The sequence below is a fragment of the Anthonomus grandis genome, chromosome 8, assembly GCF_022605725.1.
Source record: "Anthonomus grandis grandis chromosome 8, icAntGran1.3, whole genome shotgun sequence".
NCBI classification, from domain to species: domain Eukaryota; kingdom Metazoa; phylum Arthropoda; class Insecta; order Coleoptera; family Curculionidae; genus Anthonomus; species Anthonomus grandis.
In genome coordinates, this window is record NC_065553.1 from 19,583,409 (window position 1) to 19,609,264 (window position 25,856).

Sequence of the window (25,856 nt, forward strand, 5' to 3'; positions counted from 1 at the left end):
CTTGTAGATTTCTTGTAATATTTCCTATCGTTTGTCCACTTATTTAAGAGGTACGTCATGTACATATAGACTAGTATAAGCATTTCATTATTTCTTCTTTTACACTTTTACATATTTTATTAATAGCTATTACAAATAGGGTACAACTAAGTGTTAAAACTCTTGCGGAAATTCATTACTTGCTGTTTTAGCTGTGGAGAAGTCATTTAACACTCTTACTCTAAAATATCTGTTTTCAGGAAACGATTTTAAAAACATTGGTAACTTTTTTCTTATCATTTATATTATACAGGGTGTTCATTTAAAAACTTTCCACCACGGATTTATCGAAAACCACGGTTTAAAAAAAAAACTCCGAAATACATCAAAAGGTTTGTCAAGGAGGACAACTTTCTAACCTAAAATTACTCTACCTCCTTTCACCCTCTGCCCCCCAGGGTCATCCCCTTAAAAATTTTAAATGGCAAGGGGTATCGAGTAATAGCTTGTTTAAAAGGTCTTTCAAGTCTTTTATTTTGACGTTTGATTTTTTTAAATCGGTCGATTCGTTTTCGAGAAAATTAGAAAAATCTTTGTTTATCTTAATTTGTTCAAATAGTAAACAAAAACATGAAAATATCAGTTTTTAATTTAATAAGTGTTCAAAATGTTGCCCGTTAGGGTTTGCCAAATCTACAATTCGTTTATAATTTAAAACGGAAACTACCAACATAAACAGCAATCCCGAAGATTAGTTACATTTGTGACAGTCTTGGAATAGTGAAAATTTATTTGTTGAATTGAAGATTTTACTTCCAAAATGGTTTACACACTAGCCGAAAGAGTGGAACTTATTCTAATTTATGGCGCCCAAAATCAATGTGCTCGGCAAACTGCCGTCACGTTTAACGCCAGATATCCGGAGAAGATAATTCGCATAGGTTTGTTTTGGAACTTGTTACTAAGTTTACTGGAACTGGATCTGTTGCAAATAAAAAACGTGATCGTCGGCGAACTTTGGATGAAGCCGCTCAAGTTGAAGTTTTGGGTCATTTTGGAATAAATCCTAATACTTCATTACGCAAAATTGTTGCTGCCACTGGTATCTCATTAAGCTCTGTTCACACACTCACAAAACTTCATAAATTTCATCCATTTAAAATGAAAATATTGCAATAGTTAACCGAAGACGATTTCGATAGGCAAGTTGAGTTTTGTGAAAAAATTACTGAAGCGATTCATGATAATACTATTTACGTAAAGAATATCTGCTTCAGCGATGAATGCACATTTTATCTAAATGGATTTGTTAATAAGCATAACTGTAGATATTGGAGCAATAAAAATCCTCATGCATTTGTAGAAAGGCATGCTCTACTGAGTACTCTACTGAGGGTACTCCCTCAAAAAATTAACGTATGGGCAGGCATTTTAAGTAATACATCTATATACTTGTTAGATAACTTTTTAAACATTTAATTTACGATTATGTGCCCTAAATTAAAAGTTTTTCGCTTTCTAACATATTTCAGCAACATCGTGAATCTACCTGAATGTTATTTTACCGATGTATTTAAATAGTCTGTAGAATTAAGTCATAATTTTATAGCAATCGTGTAACATTGACTTGTTAAATAAAAACAAGATACAGCTTTAAAAAAGGAAAAATTATCCTTACCTTACTTAAAAGTTTTAAAGTAAACAAAGGCTACAGAGTTTTTTAATGAGACACTCGATTTCTTTTTTCTCCTTCTAAGCTATTGTAAAAAAACTGAAAAACACTAATAATAACTAAAATTGCATAACAAACTGGATTTTAAAAAACCTTTCTGGAAAAAACCAACATAATGATTTAAAAAAAAGTCAGATTGCGTGAATAGTGCTCTCATTTTTCAAAGAACAATTAGCAAGGCAATTTTCCGGTATTTAAACGGGGAAATTCCATTAAAACAAATCTGATATACTCCCGTTTTATCTAATTTTTTTTTAAATCTGACGATTGCGGGACAATAAAGTAACATTATATTACTTAAAAATCAATGCTGGTATTAAAAATGCAATGGGAAACGTTTGTAATGGGATTGTATAGGATCAAATTCGTTTTACTAGCTTCGAGTAGAGAATTATTAAAAGCCTGTAATTTAATTTTAATTCTGATACATCGAATTTCAATGATTTAATATTTTATTTGTCTCCTTATATATAGAAGAATTCTTTAAAAGTTTTATGATAATTGAGCAAAAATTGTTCATAATCCAACTATTTGTATTCATTCAAATGGTGAAAATATTGAACCTGGACCAATTTTACGTTTTTCTTACAGAAAATGCCAGTTCTACTAAAATCTAACGAAAATATTCCAAATTATATTAGGTCTCTTGGTTTTAAATTAAATATTTTTAGAACATTGGTCGGCCACTAATTCTGTAATATAAAATTATAGAGATTGAATGTATCAACTTTGGATGGAAAAACTGACGCGGTATTACTAGAAAAAGTGGCGAAATATTCTAAAAATAAGTAGAGAGTTGAATAAAGATAAAGTTGAAAAAAATTATTGACAGTTGATTTGAAAGGGTACGAGAGTATTTCAATTGCATTTGCACACAGTAAGACCTTTTTTGACCTGTAAAAAAGTTAAGTTGAAGTTGTAAAATTTGCGAAGAAATTTAGCAAATTAATTTTTCGTACTTTTCTATTGAACTTCACAAAACCAACTAAACTTCATTAATGAATCCACCATATATAATCCTTTACATTTGTACTCTTTTTAATATATTTTAGGCATGCCCCACTCTCACATTAAGTTATAATTATGATTAAAATCGTTCCCAGGGGATTCATATCATGAGCTGATGCCTACTTGGCACCTCACGTGAAGAAATATATTCAAGGGTTCTGTCGCAGATTCAAGGATAACCTTAAAGATACCAGGGAGATATTTATTTGAAGTGATGAAGGCTTTATTAAGGGCTAAGAAAAATTTGAATGCCAAGAAAAATTAATGTGCTCCCCCGTTATTTATTTAAATAACACATGGACTATAAGTTAAATGACCTAAATTTCCTGGACAATATAAAAAAATTACCTAATTACAATTTATTTTTCCAGGGGTTTAAAATAGCTTGATCGCTTCAAATCTCAAAAGAGAAACTTAATATGACTTCAAATGCCTGGAGGAAAGTAAGATATTGGCGCAAAAATTTGGAACATAGGTCTCAAAAAATTACTTAAAATGTTATATAGCTAAGTTGAATAGCTCTAAATGCTAGAAAGGAATTTGAGATTGGAGCCACCGATTCTTGATAGACAAAGAAATTCCGGTTTAAATAAGAAATAAAAACTCTTAATCTAAAGCATCGGTAGTCTTTAATACCGTACTTATGGCGACCTGTTCAGACCGGACGTTTATCATAACATTTACAAACATTGTTTTGAACGTATCTTGTGAAACTAGTTATTGTAAATGTTTCGTTGAACGCTCGGTCTGATAAGATCATAGATGAGCTTGATAGCTTTAAATAGCAGGAAGAAAATTAAGATTGAAATGCTACGAAGGAACTTAAAATAACTACCAATGTTTGGAAAAAAAATATCTTTAAAAATTTGGAAGATTTATTAAAATTACGTGAGATCATGATTTGTCTTCTCCAGGTGTTTAAAATTGCTCAAAGGTATATGCTTAAATGTCAAATAGAAACTTAAGAACAAACTTAGAAGGGCTTCAAATGCCTGAAAGAGAATTGAATTGAAAAATTATTAACATTAGTTTCTCGCCCTGATGATCATACAGGAAGTATCGAAATATTTGCACTAGATTTGGAAATTTAAATTATTATAAATATTATGCATAGTTTAAATGGCCTGAAAATATTTTTATTGTTTTATTTTTTTCAGGTGTTGGAATGAAATGAAGGATCGCTTCAAATGCCTAGTATATAAAAAAACTTCTTAAAAACTTTAATTTTCCTCCAGGTACTTAAAGTGACTCTTAGTCATTGCCACTTTTTATTCTAACCAAGATGTGTAAACTAGACACCAACTTTAAACCTGCTATTTCTCTATAAAAGGAGCGTCTCAATGAAATTTCTAACTACTGAAGATTCTTATCATTCATGAACTTTGAAGTTTTTAAATTTTTTGTTCTACAATTGGCTTTTTATTTTGCAAGTCATTACCTGTTTTCACAAGGAAGAAAATATACTTTTTATAAACGTTTTTCAAGCCTATCAAAAAAATATTAATATTTATTATTTTTTAATTCATTACTTTGATTGATCTTTTTCAGTTGCAGATTTTATTAAAATTTAGATCTGTACATTTTATATCAGAGTTGATAAAATCTTTAATATTCTTCGTAAACGATTAATAACAGTATTATATTTTATAGTTCTCCAAAAAAAATAAATAATCATTTTAGGATACACGGTTCGTAGTCTTATACATTAATAACATAAGACTGGTTCTCTTTCTCTCTAACACAATAGTTCCCTCTAGCGACTTTTTCTTGGACCCAAAGAGAACTTGTCTCTTATATTTATGCTAAAAAAAAACTCATACTTTTTTAAATTTGCCTTATTTTTCTAAAACATAAACATTTAAATTATGAGGAACGCAAAACCAAACTAATTTCTGTTAAAAAAAGCACTATCAATTTTACACCTGCTCATAGAAGTCAAATCGAGAGTTAAGAAAATAACCAATGCCGGTTCGGTATAAACACATTCGCCCTCGAGAAACGCCGGGATTATTATTTTCGTTGGCAGCCTAACATATTATTCCAATTTTCTAACTGAAATTGATGAAGTAATGACGCAAACACTTGTAGATCTAAAGAATTTTTCAGGCCATTTGACAGGCTTATTTATTTACTTTATTACTTTCGTTTCTCATTGTGTTAATGGGTATCGGAGTTGTTTAATTTTTATTGAAATATGTATTTATAAAAATGAATTATTTTCACTGTATATTTAATTTATTAGGCGAATGTTTCTTACTTAAATTTTAAGTTGCGCATGTTTTTTTTACACGTTTGACAATTTTCTTACATACCAGGGTTGGATATAAGATTTTTTGAATAGCCCCTCTTTCTTGTATTAATTAAAATATTTAAGGCTTACTTGCTGTAAGCACCCTGTGCAAATACTTCTTAAAAAAGTTTTTTCCATAAATCTTCATCGCAATTTTGTAAGAACATATTTTCACATAGAAAACAAGCTGACAAACTTAAGCATATTTAATACGAAATTAACCATTTTCCGGCCAACTTATCATGTTAAGTTTTTACCGCCAGCAGGTCGTAAGTTTTTAATAACCTGACACGAGATACACGGTTGCATCATTTTCAGATACAAATATAAATTAAACATTAAACAACTATAAATAGCACCGGTCCCATTATGTTCTGTTTCAAACAAAAATTCCCTGACATTTAAAAATGAGAGCAATGCACTTTGCACGCGTGAAAATAGCGACGGGTCTCTTAATATTGTACCGATGCGCGGTGTATGCTAGTGTAACCCTATAACATTATTTAAGAAAAGTCCATTAATAACATAGGAAAAAGGTGTTTGTCATGTGCTGTAAATGTTTTGTTTTGTGAGAGGTTACCTCTTCACATGCTCAAGAATATTTGGTTGTCATATTTGACCAAAAGCCTACTTTTTTCTAACTAATAGTGCAATACTTCAATACTTTTAAGACTTTGAAGAAATTGAAAATATTTTTTATTATAAGAAGAACCAGTAGCGTACCCTTTTACCCTCATGAACGCCCACGGCGAATACATAAATTTAAATTGTAATTATGAAAAACGCTATGTTTTTAGAAAAGTATCTACAGGGGTATCAAGTTTATCGAAAAAATTTTTTTTCTTTCAGCGTTCCCTGGGGGGGCCGGGGTAGAATAGCCCTCCGGTACGCTCTGCCTGTCGTAAAAGGCGACTAAAAGAGCAACCCCTTTAGTGGTAAATGTTGTCCACTTGCATCGCCCGGTTTAATACCACCACATAGGCATAGGAGGCGGCGTGAAGTGGTTCCATGGAACTCACGTGTCGCCGCCATGTCGATGTGTCCGGTTTCCAAAGGGGTGGAGAAGAAAAATGGAGAAGAAAAATAAATGCACGATGGCGCCCTCACAACCGAAACTTTCCGGAGGTAAACTCGCCTCCCATTCGGATCTCCGGGCGGAGGCTGGTCGGGGGGGTCCATCAGGCGGATCTAAAAGCCTAAACATCAATTTCTGCAACATCAGAGGCCTAAACACCAATATTAATGGCATTGGCAGAAACAAAGGTGAAACCTTCAACAACAAATGTTCACCTCATTTATCCTGGATACGATCTACACACCCGATTTCGACTAAACTTTGGATTGGCAGTATTTGTCAAGAACGATTTGAGTTGCCAGCGGGAGGAAACGCTTGAACCTGCGGACTTCGACGTCATGTGGTTCAAAATAATAACCAGTGGTGCCACGAAATTTACCACCACCAAGCAACATGACAATATAGATGGCTCTTTTCGAACCTGGTTAATTGCATTAACCATCTGCAAATTGACTACCCAAGCGCAGAAATCATCGCCATGGGTGATTTTAACGTTCACAATATCAACTGGCTGCGCTTCTGCAACAAGAACGACGATGAAGGACGAGATGCTGAGCTATTTGCCTCCATATGCGGGCTTACGCAGCTTGCGGAGGAACTTACCAGAATCCCCGATCGAGACGGCGAGTTAGCGAGTCTCCTAGATCTGGTCTTGGCTTCAGACCCTGGCTCGTACACTGTATCAGTACATGCCCCCCTAGAAACATCGGACTACAAATTGATGACAGTCTCTTGCCAGTTGGAGGTTAAAACGCAGGATCCTCCGATGCCGCGGAAGGTATGGCACTATAAGCAGAGTGGAACGATCTTCGGGAATTTTATCGCTCATTCCCTTGGAAAGATGTCTGCTTTAAAACCAATAACATCTCAGAATGTGCAAACCAAATTACAGAGACGATCTTGGCAGGAATAGAAGCTTATATACCTTTTTCTACTAAATGAAGATTAAACAACAAGCAATGGTTCAACCTGAATTGCAAAAAGGCAGTAAACACTAAAAACGCAGCATATCGCAAATGGCGTCAACATCCTTCCATCGAAAATCGGAGGAACATTTTAGCCTCCAGAAATAGCTGCAAGCGAATTATTGATGAATGCAAAGAGAGTCACAACAATAGGATCAAAAACAAACTGCTAAACTGCCCCAATGGAACAAGATCTTTCTGGTCGGTATCGAAAGCCGTTAGTCAAGGATTTGCTAAGTCGGCCTTGCCATTCCTAACAGCAGATGATGGTTCTATCGCGGTAACAGCAAGGGAAAAAGCCAACTTACTGGGTAAACTCTTCGCGTGCAATTCTACTCTGCACTCGCAAGGCAAAACACCGCCATATTTGCCAAAGGTGAATTCATCGATGGGAGAAATTTTGGTTTCCCCAACGAATTATAAAAAAAAATCTTAAAAGCGTAGACACCAACAAAGCTTCTGGACCCGATGGAATTCCAGCCCTAATACTAAAACGTTGTGCAGACGAATTGACTCCTCCCTTATGTAGACTGTTCACGGCATCGTATAAACAGGGCCAATTTCCAACAAGCTGGAAAACTGCTCGAGTGACTGAAAACTGCTGACATAGGACTTTCCTCTTGGGCTTGTGTTTACCATAAAAAAAAAACCTGTAGTATGAAATTTAAGAAGTTTAAGATTATCTTCATAGGAGCTCTTTTGCTTGATTTTATCCAAAGAACATGGCTTTGAATTCACACCTAAACAAATGGAAAAAAGCTACACTACAATATAAAGCTGATAATAAAAATAATTTTTAGTGAAAATATCATGTTTGCTCCTGCTCCATATATTATTATTTACTTTTTTCGAATTAAGTGGGTAAACTACTGTAATGAAAATTGAGCTGTTTATTCGTATAGTATTTATTGTTATTTTTTTTTATTGTACACCTATTTTACCTTATTTATTTATAGCTTAATTACCATTACATCATTCTTTTCCAAAAGTCTTACGTCTTTTATTGTTTATTAAGGTTCTGTTAATATGGTTTACCGACTGTTAGAATAACTATCTTATATTAAAATATAACAGTCTTTACATATAAAAATGAGTAAAATCCCAACTGCTTCTTATTAAAAACAAATAATTTACTTGCTCCAAATGTCGTACAAGCATAAATGGACTGGTAGTTACTAATTATTATCTGTCGCCTATATTAGGAAAGCGGTGGCTTAATACAGTTCTAATGAAGCACCAGATAAGCGGTTTGTTAAATGCCATCAAATTGTTTTTTTTGCAGATGAAACTGATCATAAAATACTTCATTAATTCATAAAAAATTAAGTAATTTTTTTCTTACTAATTACAAAAACCAAATATCCATAAAAGTTAGGCTCTAAAACATGTAATTTTAATAATAAACTTGTCTAATCAATCTTTTCTTTCAAGCAATAAAAGAATCATAAAATTAATATTTTATAGGTGGGAGTCTCCCTTTTCTGTTTCACAGGCTGAATATAATTCATAAAATTTTAAGTAAGCAATTTATTTTTGTGCGTGTCAAGTTTTACATGATATAAATTAGAAACACTTACACTTAAACTATTTATACAGCTGCAAAAGTGCTATTCAAAAAAGAGCTATAGGTCACCAAACCAATTTTAACTAATGACAAATAAAATATAATTGATTGAAAGAAATCGCTTTAAATATCAGAAAATAATTCAAACTACCTGACATAAAATGAAAAATTCTTCAAATATAAAAACATAAAAAGTGCCTCTTTATCTGCCTTGGAGGAATGGATTTAAATACATGAAAATAATCAAATCAGAAGAAACAGACCAGAAAAAATTACAAATGGTTTTTAATACCAAAAAGCAACTTAAAAAAATGTTAAAATTTAGATTTCAGTAATTTTTAATAGTTTTTTCATTATTTTCTTTGAATTTGCATTTATTAAAATTGTAAGCACCTTGAGTCTTGAACATCATTTTAAATGTCATATATGATTGACATATATGACTCCAGTAAGTATATTAAGGGACGACCATTCACTTATCCCAGATATCTCAGATATCAGAAGAATGAAGCTCTGGTGAGAAATTTTATCGATTAGTACTAGGTCAAGCCTATTGTTAGTTACTTGTTGGTCTGTAAGTACAGTGCGAGCCCTATACAATTTATGTTGCTCATTTTCAAGAATATACTTATAGTATTGTACTTTTACTAGCTGCTGGTAAGAGGTTTATTTTTTCTGCGAGCTTTTGATGCAGTATCTTTGCAATTAGATCATGCCGCTCTTTATATTCTATTGGTGCAAAAGTTTGACACCCGCCAGTGAAATGCTCAATGGACTCCGTTGTTTCACATCCATACATACATCTATTTCTTTGTACCGTCGGGTCACCTACGACAAACTTTAAATAAAATCTTGTTGGTATTACTCGATCTTGGATAGCCACAAGAATAAAACAAGCCTAAAACCCTTCAGTTTCGGGGAAAAGCTGTCCCGAAGTCAACTAGTAGTTCGACGCCGCTATGTCGGTATACTCTTGTTGAACTTCGTGAACATGCCTTCCATGTAGTGGTTTTCGCAGCCAATCTCGAATTTTTTTCTGTTCGATGCTATGGTGTATGGGTAACTCCAGCTCCTGTGGTGTTAAGTCATCTGCTTCACATAAGGCACGATGAATGTCTGATGTTTCAGCCCTTTTTAACCTTCGTCTTCCCACATTAGAAAAGTTATGTAAAGTCTCAAGTGGGGTACATTTGTGCCCCATCATTAAAATGATACTACTGATACATTTACATGTTTTTAATTATACAAATACATAAAATAAACTTGTAAGTAATCAAATTATAAAAAAACATAGTTAATTTTTTTTGCAATTCACACACTTCACTTCTTTTACATGGTGTTCCGCGCATACGAAATTTTGACACTCCTTGCAAAGTTGTCTAGATTTGCGATTTCTATTTCGATTACAGAGATAACAACGTCCACTTTTAAGTCTTTCATTTTGGTTTTCAACTGGAGGAGACGCCAAGTCTGGAACAACATCGCGCATATACTGCCTTAGCGTCTTGCTCAAGCGTCCTGAGTTATTATATCTTCGTACAATATATTCTTTTACCAAAGATTCTCCTAACTGAAGCAAAAAATATCGTCGGTCATTCTTAGATTTTTTGATTTTTGGATACTTAATGTCCCATAAAATAAAAGAGTTTAGTGCCGCAATATCTAATGATTGGCCAAAAATTGCCATTGGCCATCGATTGCAAATTCTGCGAGCAGAGTATTGCTTTACCATTTTATCTGTGGTGTCTACAGCACCCTTTGTATCATTATAATGAAGTATAATATGAGGTTTATTCTTATATTTTTCATCTGCAATAGTATCATCATATTGTTCCGTAGACAATAAAATAACTGCTTTGCCTTTGCTAGGTGTATAAGACACAATAGTATGTTCTTTTGTGAATGCAAACATACTAGAAAATTCAGGCCTAAAAAATTTGGGTTGCAACTCGTTTGGAATGTATGAATTATTTTTTCTGAGGGTTCCACACAGGGTAAGTTTTTTTTTCAGCAAGCTTATTTGCCAGTGGTAGACTTGTAAAAAATTATCAGTGGTTACTCCATATCCAGTGCCAAGGGGTTCAACAAGATCCAGAACCACTCTCTCACCCTGATTTTTATCTGGTTTGTTATTCATTTTACCAAGATAAACCTGTAAATTTGCACTGTACGAATTTTTACTATCCGCCATTGCCCAAATTTTAAGGCCATATTTATCGGGCATACTTTTCATGTAAACTCGAAAAGGACATCTCTCTCTGAAGGAAACAAGTTGCTTATCTGTAGTAACATGTGACCCAGGTGAATAGGCCATGATACAATTTTGAACAAACAAATCAAAAACTTCTCTAATTGGCGCCAATTTATCGTTTATCTTACGCTGAGGTCTAGTAGAATAGTCGTCAAATCGAATAAATGCTGTAAGCAACTGAAATCGATTACGTGACATACTTGCCGGAATAATAGGCCTGACATATTTCTTATCTGTACACTATAACATTTTTTGGAGCTCCTTGGTTGCTTGAAGCGCTCCTTGGATCAGCAGGATTCCTAGGTACGCCTTGATTTCCGTAGAATCGGTAAGCTGCCAAGTTCGTTGCAATTTATGTGGATATTTTTCATTCCATTGCCTTATTACCTATTACAAAATAATTCTTAATAAGTAATAGTAAAATAAAAAAACTAATAATACTAATAAATAATATCAGATAAAATTTTAAATAAGGCCAATGAAAAAGGAAACCTACCTCTTCAGCTTTTCTATTCGTTTGAACTACTAATTTATTCAATATATTGTCTGACATAAACAGTAAAAAGCCTTCAATTTTAGTGGTAAAATTTGAACTATACGGAGTAAGACCTTGTTTATTCTTTATTACATATTTAGCTCCTCTGCGCGTCTGAGGATAGGGAACTTTTGACCACTGGGTACCATCTTTAGATTTATAAAATAGATTTCCACCGTCCATAGACTCTTGCTGTTCCTGCTCCACAGATGTGCCTTGACTGTCACTATCGCATTCAATAAGATCCGACTCCTCGTCATTTATTTTCGGTTCCCCGTCACTTTCCTCATCGTCAGACAAAATTACGTCAAATTCCCCTATTTCATCATCGGAGTCTGCATATAATAGCCGTTCTAATTCGGCATCACTAAGGCCTTTCGACATTTTTGATTAAATTTTAAAAAAGCGAAATACCACAAAACTCGCAAAATTAACTACTAAAACAAAATACTTCAATGGCTTTGAAATAAATAAAACAGTAAATAAGTCTGCGCACACTGCAAGGATCACTCTAATCAACTAATGGTCGATTTTTAGAAGCAGCGCGCGCCGGATCGATGTACAAAGCACCGCCAAGCCAGTAGGCGTGCATTCCCACGTGGGGTATAAATGTACCCCAGGCTATTCAAACAACTTTATTTTTGAAAAACCGAGAAAAAAATTTAGTTTAAAAGGCAGTAAATATTTATAAAGCTTTTATTAACAGAAAATAAAATTCTTCACAAAAAATAAGCTTTTTTTGGGCAAATATGCAAGAAAAGAGATGTATGGGGTACATTTGTACCCCACCCGGGAAGACGAAGATTAAGAAAAAGGATCGCTTAAGGAAAGGAAGTTACTAATTTTCTGAGTCAGCCGCTTCTTTATGTCGTGCATTCCTCTTCCTGTTATATGTCGAGGTAGCGTAGTTCGTTCTAGGACACTGCGCCGATAATGCTTATTGGCTTTGGTTAGTGTTAGAGTGTTCTATCCTTTCTTTGCAAAATATTATTATTATTATTATTTTCAGCCTTAAAGCTTATATTCCCTCAATGAGGAAAATTCACCAAAAACATTCTAGGAATGTTTTTTTGGTACAATTCCTATGATTGTAAGTCCTAACTCTCGCAATTCGCCATTATGGCTATAGAGTACTATAACCATTCTTTGGTATTTACAAATTTTCTCAGCATGTTTTTGAACCACATTGTTTTTAATTATTTGTATATACTCGTAGCTATCTTTATTAACATCAAAAATAAGCTCTGTTATTCGTAATTGTTTGACCGGTCAAAATGGTGCGCTTCCAGTAAAGTTAGTATTTATCATTTGCTAAAATAGTTTCTGGGACGTAACTATAGTATGTAGATTTTTCACGCTATACGAAATTTAATTTTAAATCCAGTTCCTGGTGTATAATTTCCGCCTCCGCATCGTGTGTCTCTTTGTAATCAATAGGTGCAAATATTGGACCTCCTCCTGTTACAGCTAGATGGTTTCAGAGCTTTGGCATCCGTATCTACATCTATCATCAGAAACAATTTAATGTTTTAATATAAAATTTAAATATTTACAAGTGGAAATTACTTAATCTTGTATAGCTGATAGTCAATCCTCTGTTTTAGGAAACATATGAGGCGACACATTATTATAATAATAAGTATAGCAATACCAATACTATATAAATCCAAATAAACGCTACCAATATAAGCACAAAACATCTAAAAACCCCATTAGTTAAATTTTTTTACTGCGGCACGGCGAATCCTATCGAAATTGACATCTGACATGCGATTCCCTACAATAATAATTGCTGCTGACATTCACGCCTATTTAATGTCCGACGTGTACCATAGCGTTTCTTTATGATACGTTCCCGCGGCCCGATATTGATTTTATAAACATTTTTATAAATTATTATAGTGGCAATCCCTTATTCAGATCAACAGGTGTTTTAACGTTTAACATTTGCTCAACAGTCGCTGTTTTTCTATTAAGTCCGCTAAGCAAGACTTTCCACGTAACGTAAAGGCTAGTGGCAAGATGAAAATATTTTGTTCATTTTATTTATTCGTATCATGCTATTCTTTTACAGTGCAATGGAATTATTTCGATCAACAGATGTATAGACTCTGTTAAATGGAAGGGGATAATGGGAGTTCAGAAAAATCCTCCTGAGATATCCGATCAAAAATTCTATTATTCAAATATAGAGACATGCTACTAATTATTAATCATTGTTATAATCAATATTAATACATATAGCTTCATTATAATATACACTGTCATAATTTAACAAAGATACATCAAGTTAAACTAGACAAAAAAACTACTCACCCTGCCACTGGAGTCGACGGCATTTAAATCGGCGTCGCATATACCAAGGGCGAGTGCCCTGCGCAGTTGATCCCTAAGAGCGTGATCGTCACCATCGCGCGCAGCTTTTAGAAGGGCCTGCCCCCCAGGAGACAGTGGTGACTCGTGGGGGGCCTGGTTGGATGTCGGGGACAGCGTGCCTCTGACGTAACGGGCTGTCGGATGGACTCTATATCTGACACCTGATGAAAAAAATTATAATAGACGCAATTATTATGCAAAATCGGAATATTGGTAAATACAAAAATTTTTAATTTACGACATATCGAAAACGTGCTTGAACCTTTCGTAGAACCTGACAAACAATGTAAATATCATTAAGATTTCCCACTTATTATTCTCGGAAGCTAATTAATAGCATATATAAGAAGGAAAAGGCCCTTAAAAACTTTAAATTAAATAGATTCGATCTATATCGCAATGTATATTATTCCCTGAGACGCCTTGTTAGGTTTCAAATACGTAATAATCATAGATTTTATGTTTTAGACACTGAGAAACACTGAGAACATTCCTGCTGACCCGTCCAGCTTTTGGGCTTTTTAGCTAATATTCCATGCATGTTTTATTTTCGTTGATCCGCATGACCCTATTTGTAAATTTATTGATGCCCAATCTCAGGTTGACATTATGTATACTGATTTTTAAAAGACTTTTGTCAGGATTGATCACTATATTTTGGTGAATAAATTAAATCACGAAGAACAATTATTGGCACATCCCCTTGTATTTTGGTGTTTTCATAGCTTTTTCCAAAGCCAAGTAGAACCTCTCAACCGCCTTATTCGGTTTTCCCTTGTTGGCGCATACGGTTAAATTATGTTCATAACTTTATTAGTAGTAAGGAATCTCGAAAGTATAACTGAATCTCCGAGTGGAATGAAAGGAATTTTAGCCACGTTGCAATTTTAGTTTCTTTCATATATATGTCTAAATTAATAGTTTTCATGGAATTTCGCACCTTTTCCCCACTTAAGAGGTGCCCCGAACTGAAGGCTCTGTTTATATTTGTTTCATGTTTTCGCATTTTATATTTTCGTCCTGAGTAGTGGCCCTTAAATCTCAATTCTCTAAATAAAAAGTCTTGGGACGAGAGAAAGGTACAGAGGAGATTGAATAAAAATAAAATTTAATAGATACCTAATTCTTTTCTTAATTGTTAAAACAAAACCAAAATAGAAAAATCGCTATGCAGTTTAACCCATATTTTATTACGTATAGCTAACCTATATGCTAGACGTAAGTTTATGTGAGATTATTGCCCTGAAGCTTCTATATATTCATGTACATACTACATAATACAGTCATATTGTTTCCTTATTTTGCCCTCATATTTCATTTCTGTGCTCCCAGGAACTTTATAAAATAAATTTCGTGAACTAGGGCGTAATGTACATACATACACTTTTTCGCAATTCAAAACGAAACGTTGCATATTCAAATCAGCTGCGTCTGATGATATTGTGCGCCCCCACTGCGAATCCTCTCTTAACTTAATTAGGAAAATTTATGTAAATTTCTTTCAAGCGATTGTCTTTTGGGGGGAGGAGCAATAAATTTAAATAACGGCAAGTATTTTTAGTTGCTTCTGCCCCAATAGAAACAACAACCCTATATTAATCGAATATTCTTTGATTATGTGTGTACATATGGTAAACAGAGGCTTCATTTTCTCGCCCTTTGAGTTCATTTGTTTACCACAGGAAGGCAAGCCCTACATTTTATTATTCAGCGGTTTTTTTATGGATTATATTTTGTTTGATGGAATTTTTATCAAAAAATTTAAAAATTTATATCCGATGGTTAAAAACTGTTCTTGGCAGTTTACATGCTTTCATGAGATAACTGTAAAAAATTCATCAAAGCCTTCTTAAAGGTAATTAAATGAAAAAATCATTTTATTGCACAAACTCACTGGCTATTGAGTTTCTACAATAAAATTTGGGTGCAGAGTTTTCACTTAATAAATTAAAATATTTGCCAATATCGCAGTATGAGATGCTGTGTGCACGCTTTCCTACGTTGACTTATTTTCTGCTTTTGTTATTGGCAACACTGACTGATTTAATACATTTTGAAGCTTACTGAGTTCACTGTACTGTTTTAATATTGACAGTTGACTGCAGTCAAAATGTGACGCTTAATAAATTGCTTTAAACAACAAATGTCTTTAAAAAATTATTTAAAACCACTTTAATTTCCAAGATAAAGGTCGTCATCGAGATTTGGAAGCTTCGGGCTTTCCAGGTCTGCATGTTTTTCCGAAAAAAATGTGTAGTACCAAATTTCTAATAAGCATGACACTTTATAATTTTTAACTTAAAATATTTGGAAATATCGCGGTTTAAGGTGCTTTGTGCACACTTTCCTATCATACCTTGGGTCTTTTCGTTTTCGTATAAACATAGAATTTATTTTTTATTTTTATATAGATTATTTAATACGATTGCTTGTCGGTTCCTGGCTGTGGTAAAAATCCTGGGGATAGACTGCGTGTATTTGGGGCTTCAACTGCATCGGGGGGCTCCTTCTTGTTCTTGGCGTGGTGTCACTTGGGATTTTCTAGATTTCTATAAAATATAAATTTTTATCTTTACTTTCTTTTTGATAGTTTATGATTTTAGACTAAATCTACATAATAAAAATATGCCACCCTTAAAATAAACAGCATGTTCTTGAATATTGCACACTTGAATGTCCGGTCAATTTTTACAGGTTTTAATGAGCTTTCTACGATTCTAACCGAAAATGAATATGATATATTAATTATAACAGAAACTTGGTTTAACCCAAACTGTGATGCCAATTTACTTAAGCTTTGTTTTGGTTCCGATTTTGGGATGATTCTAGAACTGCGCAGAACTCGTTGCGCCGTAAAGTAAAATCCGGAATCGCTCCCGTTTCAATTCTGCATGGTATGGAACCCGAACGCTTGACGCACTGACAGTAAACAGCTGATTCTGATTGTTTATTTACTAAACACAACTTGTTTTGACATTTTGAATATTGCTTATTGCTTTGGTTTTGGACTTTTTTAAAACTATTTTAAACATTAGGACTGGAATAAAAATGTCAATAGATTTGAAAAAAATCAATAGATAATTCTTAGGTTAAGTGAAATCTATCTACAAGAAAAACAATAAACATTAACAAAGCATAAAAAATAATTTATTTACTTCTTCTTCTTCTTCTTAAATTTGGCGAAGTCGAGTAAAATTGTAAGGATATATTTTTTGCGCATGTGCGAACTGCCTGATTCTGAATTGATCCCTACTCTCGAGCAGGGATTTTTGGACGATTCTAGGACAATTCTGAACCGGTCCAAAAAAAAACCAAAATACCAAACTTTCAATTCGGAATCAGTTCTAATTTAACCAAAACGCATAAAACAATCTGCGCATGTGCAAAACAATTCTAGGACTATTCTAACAGGAACCAAAACAAAGCTTTAGTATTCCAGGATATAATTTAATTCATAAGGATAGAGCTGGACGTGGAGGTGGCGTTGGGGCATATGTTAAAGAGGGATTGAACACCGAGGTCATTAATTTTACTTTTTCTACTACTGCCGAACTTGAGCATATTTTCTTAAAAGTTTCCCTACCTAACATGACTACATGAACTATTGTAGGAGCTTTCTATCGCCCTCCACGCTTAAATATTAATAATATATTGGTCGACTTGGAACATATTATAATAAACGAGCTTTGTCTTTATTTTGATATTATGATTGATTGATTGACAGGAGACTTAAACGTCGACTTTTTAAATCTGCATAACCCTGTACTAGATACTCTTAACACCTATGGCCTCGAACAAATTATTAATGAACCTACTTGAATTACTAATACCTCTAGCACCTTAATTGACCCAATTTTTATTAACAATAAATACATCGTCAATAAATGCGGCACACTACCCTCTAATGGAATAAGCGATCATAACCTTGTTTTTGTCAAAATATCTGTTAAATTTATAAAGCCTCCTGCGCGTTTTTTTCAATATAGGACTTTTGAAGACTTTAATCTAAATGCTTTTAAAAATAATTTACAAAATATACCATGGCATAGAATTTTTTAGGAAAGAAGGATTAAAAAAAAAGTTAGTATCTTAGTATTTCACTTTTTGATAAAGAGTTTCACTTTTGATAGTATTTCACTTTTTGATAATGAGATTAAGAGATAAAGCATGGCAAAAATATAAAAAGGCTAAAACGGAAACTAATCACAATTATTATAAGACTTTAAGAAATCATACATTATTTTGTATTAGAAAAGAAAAAAGAAATCACATATCAAATATTTCTAAACTTAATAATCTTTCTAAGCTTTGGAAAACCCTACAAGACTTAAATATTACTTCACAAAATAACAGTACTCTTCCGCCAAATCTATCAAATGCTGAAAATATAAATAAATACTTCACCTCTTTTTTACAAACAGTAACTGAACAATGTAGGGATAAGATAGAATACTACAACAATAATGTTTATAATTTTAAATCTAGATTTAACTTTTCACTAACAACTTCTCAGGAAATACATTCAATTTTGCTAAATTAAATCGAATGCTGTAGGTGTAGATTCAATTAATTTAAAAATTAAAAATGTGTAGCCCTTTTATAGAAGATATTATTATGGATATGATTAACTCTAAAGGGGCCGGCATAAGTCAGGCAACGCTTTCGAAAAATCAGCCTAAGTCCGGCAACGCCCAAAAGTCTGGTAACGCTGTTGAAAAATTGGTGATCAATTTGAACCACCAATGTGATTAATTTATTTGAACGTTTACACAGTAACTCTTTTTCGAATCCCTTTTGTAATTTCTTTTAATAAAAATTTTTAAGCTGAGTTTTTTCTCTTAATGCAAATGGGTTGCCTAACTTATTCCGACCCCTGTATAATTGAAACGAGCGATATACCGACTCTGTGGAAAACTGCAATTGGCATCTCTTTACGAAAAATAAATGATCCTCAAACCTTCTTCGACTTAAGAATTATCAGTATATTACCCACATTGTCTAAAGTACTGGAAAAAGTTTTATATAACTAATTTTTTTTTAATTTCAACAATAATAGAATTATTCCTGATTTTCGGTGCAGATTTAGAAAGGGGTTTAGTACGGCTTCCGCTTTAGCATCGGTACTTGATCATGTCATTAACAGTTTCGATGAAAGTCTTGTTGGTGTTTTGGTTTTATTGAACTTCTCTAAGGCCTTTGATACTTTAGACCATAGGCTTCTATTAGCTAAACTTAAATACTATGGCTTTCCCGAGTCCGATGCACTTAATCTGGTTGGATCATTTCTTCGAGACAGATCGCAAAAGATCAGTTTAGGTGACTCGGTATTAAATAATATTTCGATTAAATCTGGTGTACCTCAGGGTGCTATTTTATCCCCGCTCTTATTTAATATTTACGAAATAGACGTTATCGCTGCTTCTTTGTCTTGTAGTACACATGCTTATGCTGATGATACTCAGATTTACTTTTCTTTCAAACTTCAAGATACTCAGGAAGCTGCCGAAAAAATAAACTCGGATCTTAATATAGTTAATCAATTAGCTTACGAACATAATCTTAACTTAAACCCCAACAAGACAAAGTTATTGTGTTTTGGTAGTAAAACCAAAAAAGGCATGGTAAAAAAGTCGTTAAATCTACACATTGGTGCCACACGTTTATCCTTTGTATCTTGCGCAAAAAATTTGGGCTTAATAGTGGATGAGGATCTTAGATTTCATGAACATGTACGGAAGATTATTAAAAAAGGATTTTATGCTCTTAAATTAATTTATAACAATCGACAACTGTTAAACTTTCCATTAAAAAAGATGTTGTGTGATAGCCCTGTTTTATCGCATTTTAATTATTGTGACTTTCTGTACGGGCCTTGTCTAACTGCGGAGGATCAATATAAAATTCAAAAAGTACAAAATGCATGCATGCTGTAGGGTTTTGTATGGAATACCTACGTAAATGTGACCATGTCTCTCAGTTGATCTCTGAATGCAACTGGTTGAACATGGGAAACCGAAGAACACACCATCTTTTAAATTTTGTTCATAAATTGCTTCCTGAGGCGAAAGCATCTCAATTTCTTAAATCCAAATTTTTACCACGCACAGCAATTCACAATGTTTACGTTAGATCACGCCATGCTTTTACTGTAATACAACATAAAACAGCCATGAGTTATATGGCCATTTATGCCTATGTATATTTTTATTCATTCTCTTTCGCTTCATCCAGCTTGTTCAGCATTTATTTTATATATATACCAGTTGCTTTACAGGCGCAAGTTAGTCATTAAACGGTAGTCTTTAAGCAAACTTCATGTTAGTTTGTAAGTTGCTTTAATTGTATTCTTCTTTTTAATTAAACGTATTGTTTTTAAAAAAGGAAGTTTCAATTAATAAAATAAAAGTGGCGCAGTCGGTAGGATCCTTTAAGAGCGAAAAAGTTGATCCATTTCGAGTAACACGAAAATTGAGTACGCGAATACTCAGTGAGTACGTGAGTGCTAGTGTCAGTGCTAAGTGATAGTTATCAGTGCTTACCAGTATCTTATAGTCAGTAGTACTAGATACTTAGTGTATGTGATAGCATCCGATCGATTGAGTTCAACGCTCGTCTGTTTCAACAGTTAAAGAAGGATCTAGAACATCTCAGGCAACAAGACTACATTTTTGGCTCCTGGCAGATCATCTCAATTATTGGTTCGCCATTGTGAGAGGCCAGTAGGACAATTTGGCGTATGCTAGTGTCCACTACAACCATCTACAGCAACAGCAGCAGACGGTTGATACAAGAACGAAACTGAGAAACTTTCAATTGTAAGTGTTTACAGAATTGTTTCTTATAGTTGTACATCTTGTTAATTAAGATTGAAACATATGTTCTATAAATGAAAAAATTTAATGATCGGTTAAGTGATATAACTTATCCAAGAGTTAGTCGTCGTAGTACTGAAACTACAATTTTTGAAAACGATTCTAGCAATTTAGGTTTAGAACAACAATACGCTGAAATTTCTGCGAATAGCTTAGTAACCCTAGGTCTTGTAAATAACGAAAATTTTGCAGAAAGTTCCACTGTAAATAATTTAGATTTTAATTTGAAATCAGATAATAACAATATGGCTGATGCTTTGCGATCCACTGTAACCCTTTTGAAAACGTTTGACGGTACGCCATCACGGTTAGATACTTTCATTAACCAAATTAACTTATTTCATACAAGATATTACAATGCAGATCCATCGCAACAGGAATATGTTATTTTAGCTATTAAGAGTAAAATCATAGGAGAAGCAGAAGACTTTTTACTTACTAGAAGCGATTTGAATTCGTGGGATGAAATTAAATTAGCCTTACAACAAAAATTTAGTGACCCTATAACTAGAGCAAATCTACAACAACAATTAATTTTCCTTACTAGAAAGAATGAGTCAACAAATGACTACATTCAAAGATTAAAAGCTTTAGTAAATAAAATTAATAATAAAATTTGTTCAGAAATAAATAATATAGAAGCCAGAACTATACTTATAAATCAAAACGAGCTAACAGCAACTCAAAATCTTCTTGCTAATATCTCTAGTGAATTAAGAACATTATTGATAGTGCAAAACCCTCAAACTCTAGATCAGGCAATTGACATAATTACTAATTATGAAATATTAATCAGTCAGAACCATTTTAAAAATAACTATTTACAAAATCACAACCCACACAAACAAAATACACAAAAACCTTTAAATCAACCTCAAAATAATATACAAAGAACACAACACAATCACAATCAAAATAAACATTACCCGAGTCAGATTCCAAAACCTCAGAATCAATATAGTAATTATAGACCATTTAATCCCAATTATAGACAACAGAATCAAAACTTTGTTAGACCCCAAGGTCCACAAAATCAAAATTTCTCTCAAAGAAACCCTCAACAAAATAAAAATCAATTTCCACAACCAATGTCAGGTATACAATATACCTCAGATAAATCTCAATTTCCAAAACCTATGTCCGGAGTGAGTATTCAACCAAGAAAAATTCCTCAACCTCAAATAAGACACGATTTAGCTCATCTTGAAAATACTGATTTAAATTTCCCTTACCCTCAAGATGATTACTCAATTAATCATGATAACCCTAATTTTTCTGATTTTTGTGACTATGAGCAAGAATATGAAAACCTCGATAATAATCAATTACAATCTTATGAAGAAGATCTAACAGATCAATTCGAAAATTTTCATATCCAAGCCTCGGAGAAACAAAACCATGCCTAACATTAAATAGCTTTCAAGTAAATAAACTACCCTTTATAGAAATCAAGAACCCTGATTTTAAGATTCGTTTATTAATAGATACAGGCTCACATGCTTCATTACTTAGACCCTCCATAGTAGAAATGTTTTTCCCAGAAACCATAAGACCTTATATTAGCACCCTGCAAACATGTACAGGTTCGCAAAAAGCTAAATATAAAGCTCTTATACCCTTATTCGCAAGCTTTGCTATTTCAGAACCCATCGAATTTATTCTATACTCTTTTCATGATTACTTTGATGGAATTTTAGGTATAAAAAATCTTCGTAAATTAAATCTAAATATAGATCTACAAAATCAAACCCTATACAATGATTATTTAACTATTCCATTTAAGTATAGACAGGATTTTGAAAAATTTATTGTCGAAATACCACCAGAGACTATACAAAAAACCCCGATTAAGACAAATTTACCCGAAAATACAACATGGTTTGTTCCATATTACTTTGACGGTGAAATTGAAATTCAACCCACTCTTGTTACAATTAAAGAAAGTTCCTATATTGTAGATATTTATAATCGTTCGAACAGATACATAGCTTTAGAAGGAAATTTAGATAATGGATTTCCAATTGAACCAATTGAACTTAACAACTTTGAAATCTTTAATATACAAATTGGCGAAAATTCTAGTCAATCTAAATGTACAGAACCATTAGATTTAAAAACCTTGTTACGTCATGAACACCTAAATAAAGAGGAACGAGAACAACTCTTTAAATTAATTAACAAATATAGTAGCATTTTACATAAACCTGGAGACATATTAACGTTCTCTAGTCAAGTTAAACACGTTATAAACACCAAAGATGAAATTCCAGTATATACAAAAAATTACAGGTATCCCTATATTCATAAAGAGGAAATAAACAAACAAATAGAACAAATGTTAGACAGCGGAATAATTCAACCATCTAATTCGCCATGGAGTTCACCAGTATGGATAGTACCGAAGAAGTTAGATGCAACAGGACAAAAGAAATGGAGAATGGTGATTGACTATAGAAAAGTGAATGAGAAGACGATCAGTGACAGATATCCAATACCTAACATCACTGATATATTGGACAAATTAGGAAAATGCAACTACTTTACCACATTAGACCTTGCTAGCGGCTTCCATCAAATAGAAATGGACCCTAAAAGCATCCCAAAAACTGCATTCAATGTCGAACATGGACATTATGAGTACACACGTATGCCATTCGGATTAAGTAATGCACCTGCTACATTTCAACGTACAATGGACAACATATTACGTGGTTTATTAGGAAAAATATGTTTAGTTTACATGGATGATATTATAATTTTCTCTACCAGCTTACAAGAACATATGAATTCCTTAAAATTAGTATTTGAAAGACTTATGTCGCACAACATGAAAATACAACTAGATAAGTCAGAATTCCTACAAAAAACAGTCGAATTCTTAGGACATATAGTAACTGCGGAAGGTGTTAAACCCAACCCTCGCAAAATAGAAGCTGTTAAAAACTTTAAAATACCAAATACACCTAAAGAAATCAAATCCTTCTTAGGTCTCATTGGATATTATAGGAAATTCATAAAAGACTTCGCAAAAATTACAAAACCATTGACAAACTGCTTAAAAAAGAACGCAAAAATAGTCCACGATAAGGCATTTCGTACATCTTTTGAATTATGCAAAAACATTTTAACAAACGATCCAATATTGCAGTACCCCGACTTTAATAAACCTTTCATCTTGACAACTGACGCATCAGAATATGCAATAGGAGCAATTTTATCTCAAGGATCCATCGGATCAGATTTACCTATCTCTTATGCAAGTAGAACGCTAAACACAGCAGAATGTAATTATAGCACAATAGAGAAAGAATTATTGGCAATTGTATGGGCAACAAAATACTTCCGTCCATATTTATTTGGTCGAAAATTTACCATCGTGACAGATCATAAACCACTACAGTGGCTATTTTCGATTAAGGAACCAAATTCAAAATTGGTAAGATGGCGATTAAAACTCCAAGAATACGAATATACCATTCAATATAAAAAAGGAAAACACAACGTCAATGCCGATGCACTTTCTAGACCACCAAGAGAAATTCATCCTATGGAAATAAGAAAACCATCACCCACGCATATGTCAGCAACTTGTGAAGATAACGAAGATTATGACCAATATACATGGCATGATAAGATAAAACATTTCTTTAATACACAAGAAAACTTATTTGAAAAACCAAAGAAAAAGAAAGGAAAAAAGAAAATAAATATAATCTCTAATGTTTTATTAAGACCAGCTGATCAACCAAAGGTTAATGAACTACCTAACCTACCACAACAAGAATCACCAAAACCTACTACAAGTAAAAAGGAAATAATAGATATACCAGGAAAAGATAATTCAGAAACAGACACAGCTAGTTCATTGGAAAAATTGACATTAGAACAACTAGAAAAGGATAAATACAAGAAAGACAACTCAGAAACAGATACGGTGCACACGTCACAAGAAGACCCAATCTTAGGAGCACCATATGTAAATAAATCGATAAATACATTTAAAAACCAAATTATTTTTAAATGGACAACTAAAGAAAAGCCATACATACAGAAAGATCGATTATTTGAAACAAAAAAGAGATTTATAATTTTTATAAATAACAACCCTATAACTAATGAAATACAAATCCTATTCAGAGACAACTTACCACCCGATACTTATTGTTTGTTTTTTCAAAACAAAGAATTAGAGCCAGTTGTCATAAGAATATTTCAGGAAACGTTTAAGCATAACGCGTATAAGTTATTAATTTCAAACACCCTATTAGAAGACATTTTAACCCCTGATGAACAAAAGGAAGTTATCGAGAGATACCACACGACGAAAACTTCACATCGAGGAATTACGGAAAATATTAAAAATATCAAACAACGATATTATTGGCCAAGCTTAGAGTGTGATGTAATTAATTTTGTAAATACATGTGAAACTTGTCAAAAGACAAAATATGATCGACATCCATATAAAGTAATTTATAAGCCTACACCAACAGGATCAAAACCTCTTGAACATATTTACATGGATATTTATTCCATATCTGGACAAAAATATTTAACCCTAATCGATAATTTCTCTAAATTCGCAACAGCATATCCTATAAACGAAACCTCTATAGAGATATGTCAAAGTTTAATAAAATACTTTTCACATCACGGAACGCCCTGTAAAATAACAACAGATAACGGAACATCTTTTAAGAGTAATTTAATTCAAGATTTATGTAAGACTTATCGAATCGAACTACATTTCACCACCCCTTACAACCCCAACTCGAATTCACCTGTTGAAAGATTCCACTCAACCCTTCAGGAAAGCCTTATTGCTCTTAGAAATGATCATAGAAGTAAAACTATACAAGAATTAGTAGATATAGCAATATTAAATTATAATAATAGCATCCACTCTTCACACGAATATACTCCGTTTCAAATTCTTAAAGGAAACTTGAACTATCAGTTAAATTTCGAAAAAGATATTAACCAAATGCAAACTGATTACGTATATGAACTTGCCGAAATTTTCAGAGAATTAAATGAAAACATTAATTCAAAATTAAATGCTAAAAAGGCAAATGTTCTATCTAAATTAAACAAGAAACGCGAAAATGACCCAGAAATTCCCGAAGCTACTAATCAACTAATAGGTACCCCGCGGAAACTACCTCAAAAGTTACAACCAAAATATAAAATAACCAAATTTAAAGGTCAA

At 33.0% G+C, this 25,856-nt stretch overlaps 1 protein-coding gene across 1 annotated transcript in view; it reads right to left on the reverse strand.

Annotated features, from left to right (window-relative positions):
- The window catches only part of LOC126739640 (uncharacterized), a 109,774-nt gene that overhangs the window by 59,204 nt on the left and 24,714 nt on the right, over nt 1-25,856 (reverse strand). The window contains exon 5 of the mRNA XM_050445409.1: nt 13,716-13,936. Coding sequence (XP_050301366.1) covers nt 13,716-13,936 — 221 coding nt within the window. The remainder of the gene's footprint in view (nt 1-13,715; nt 13,937-25,856) is intronic.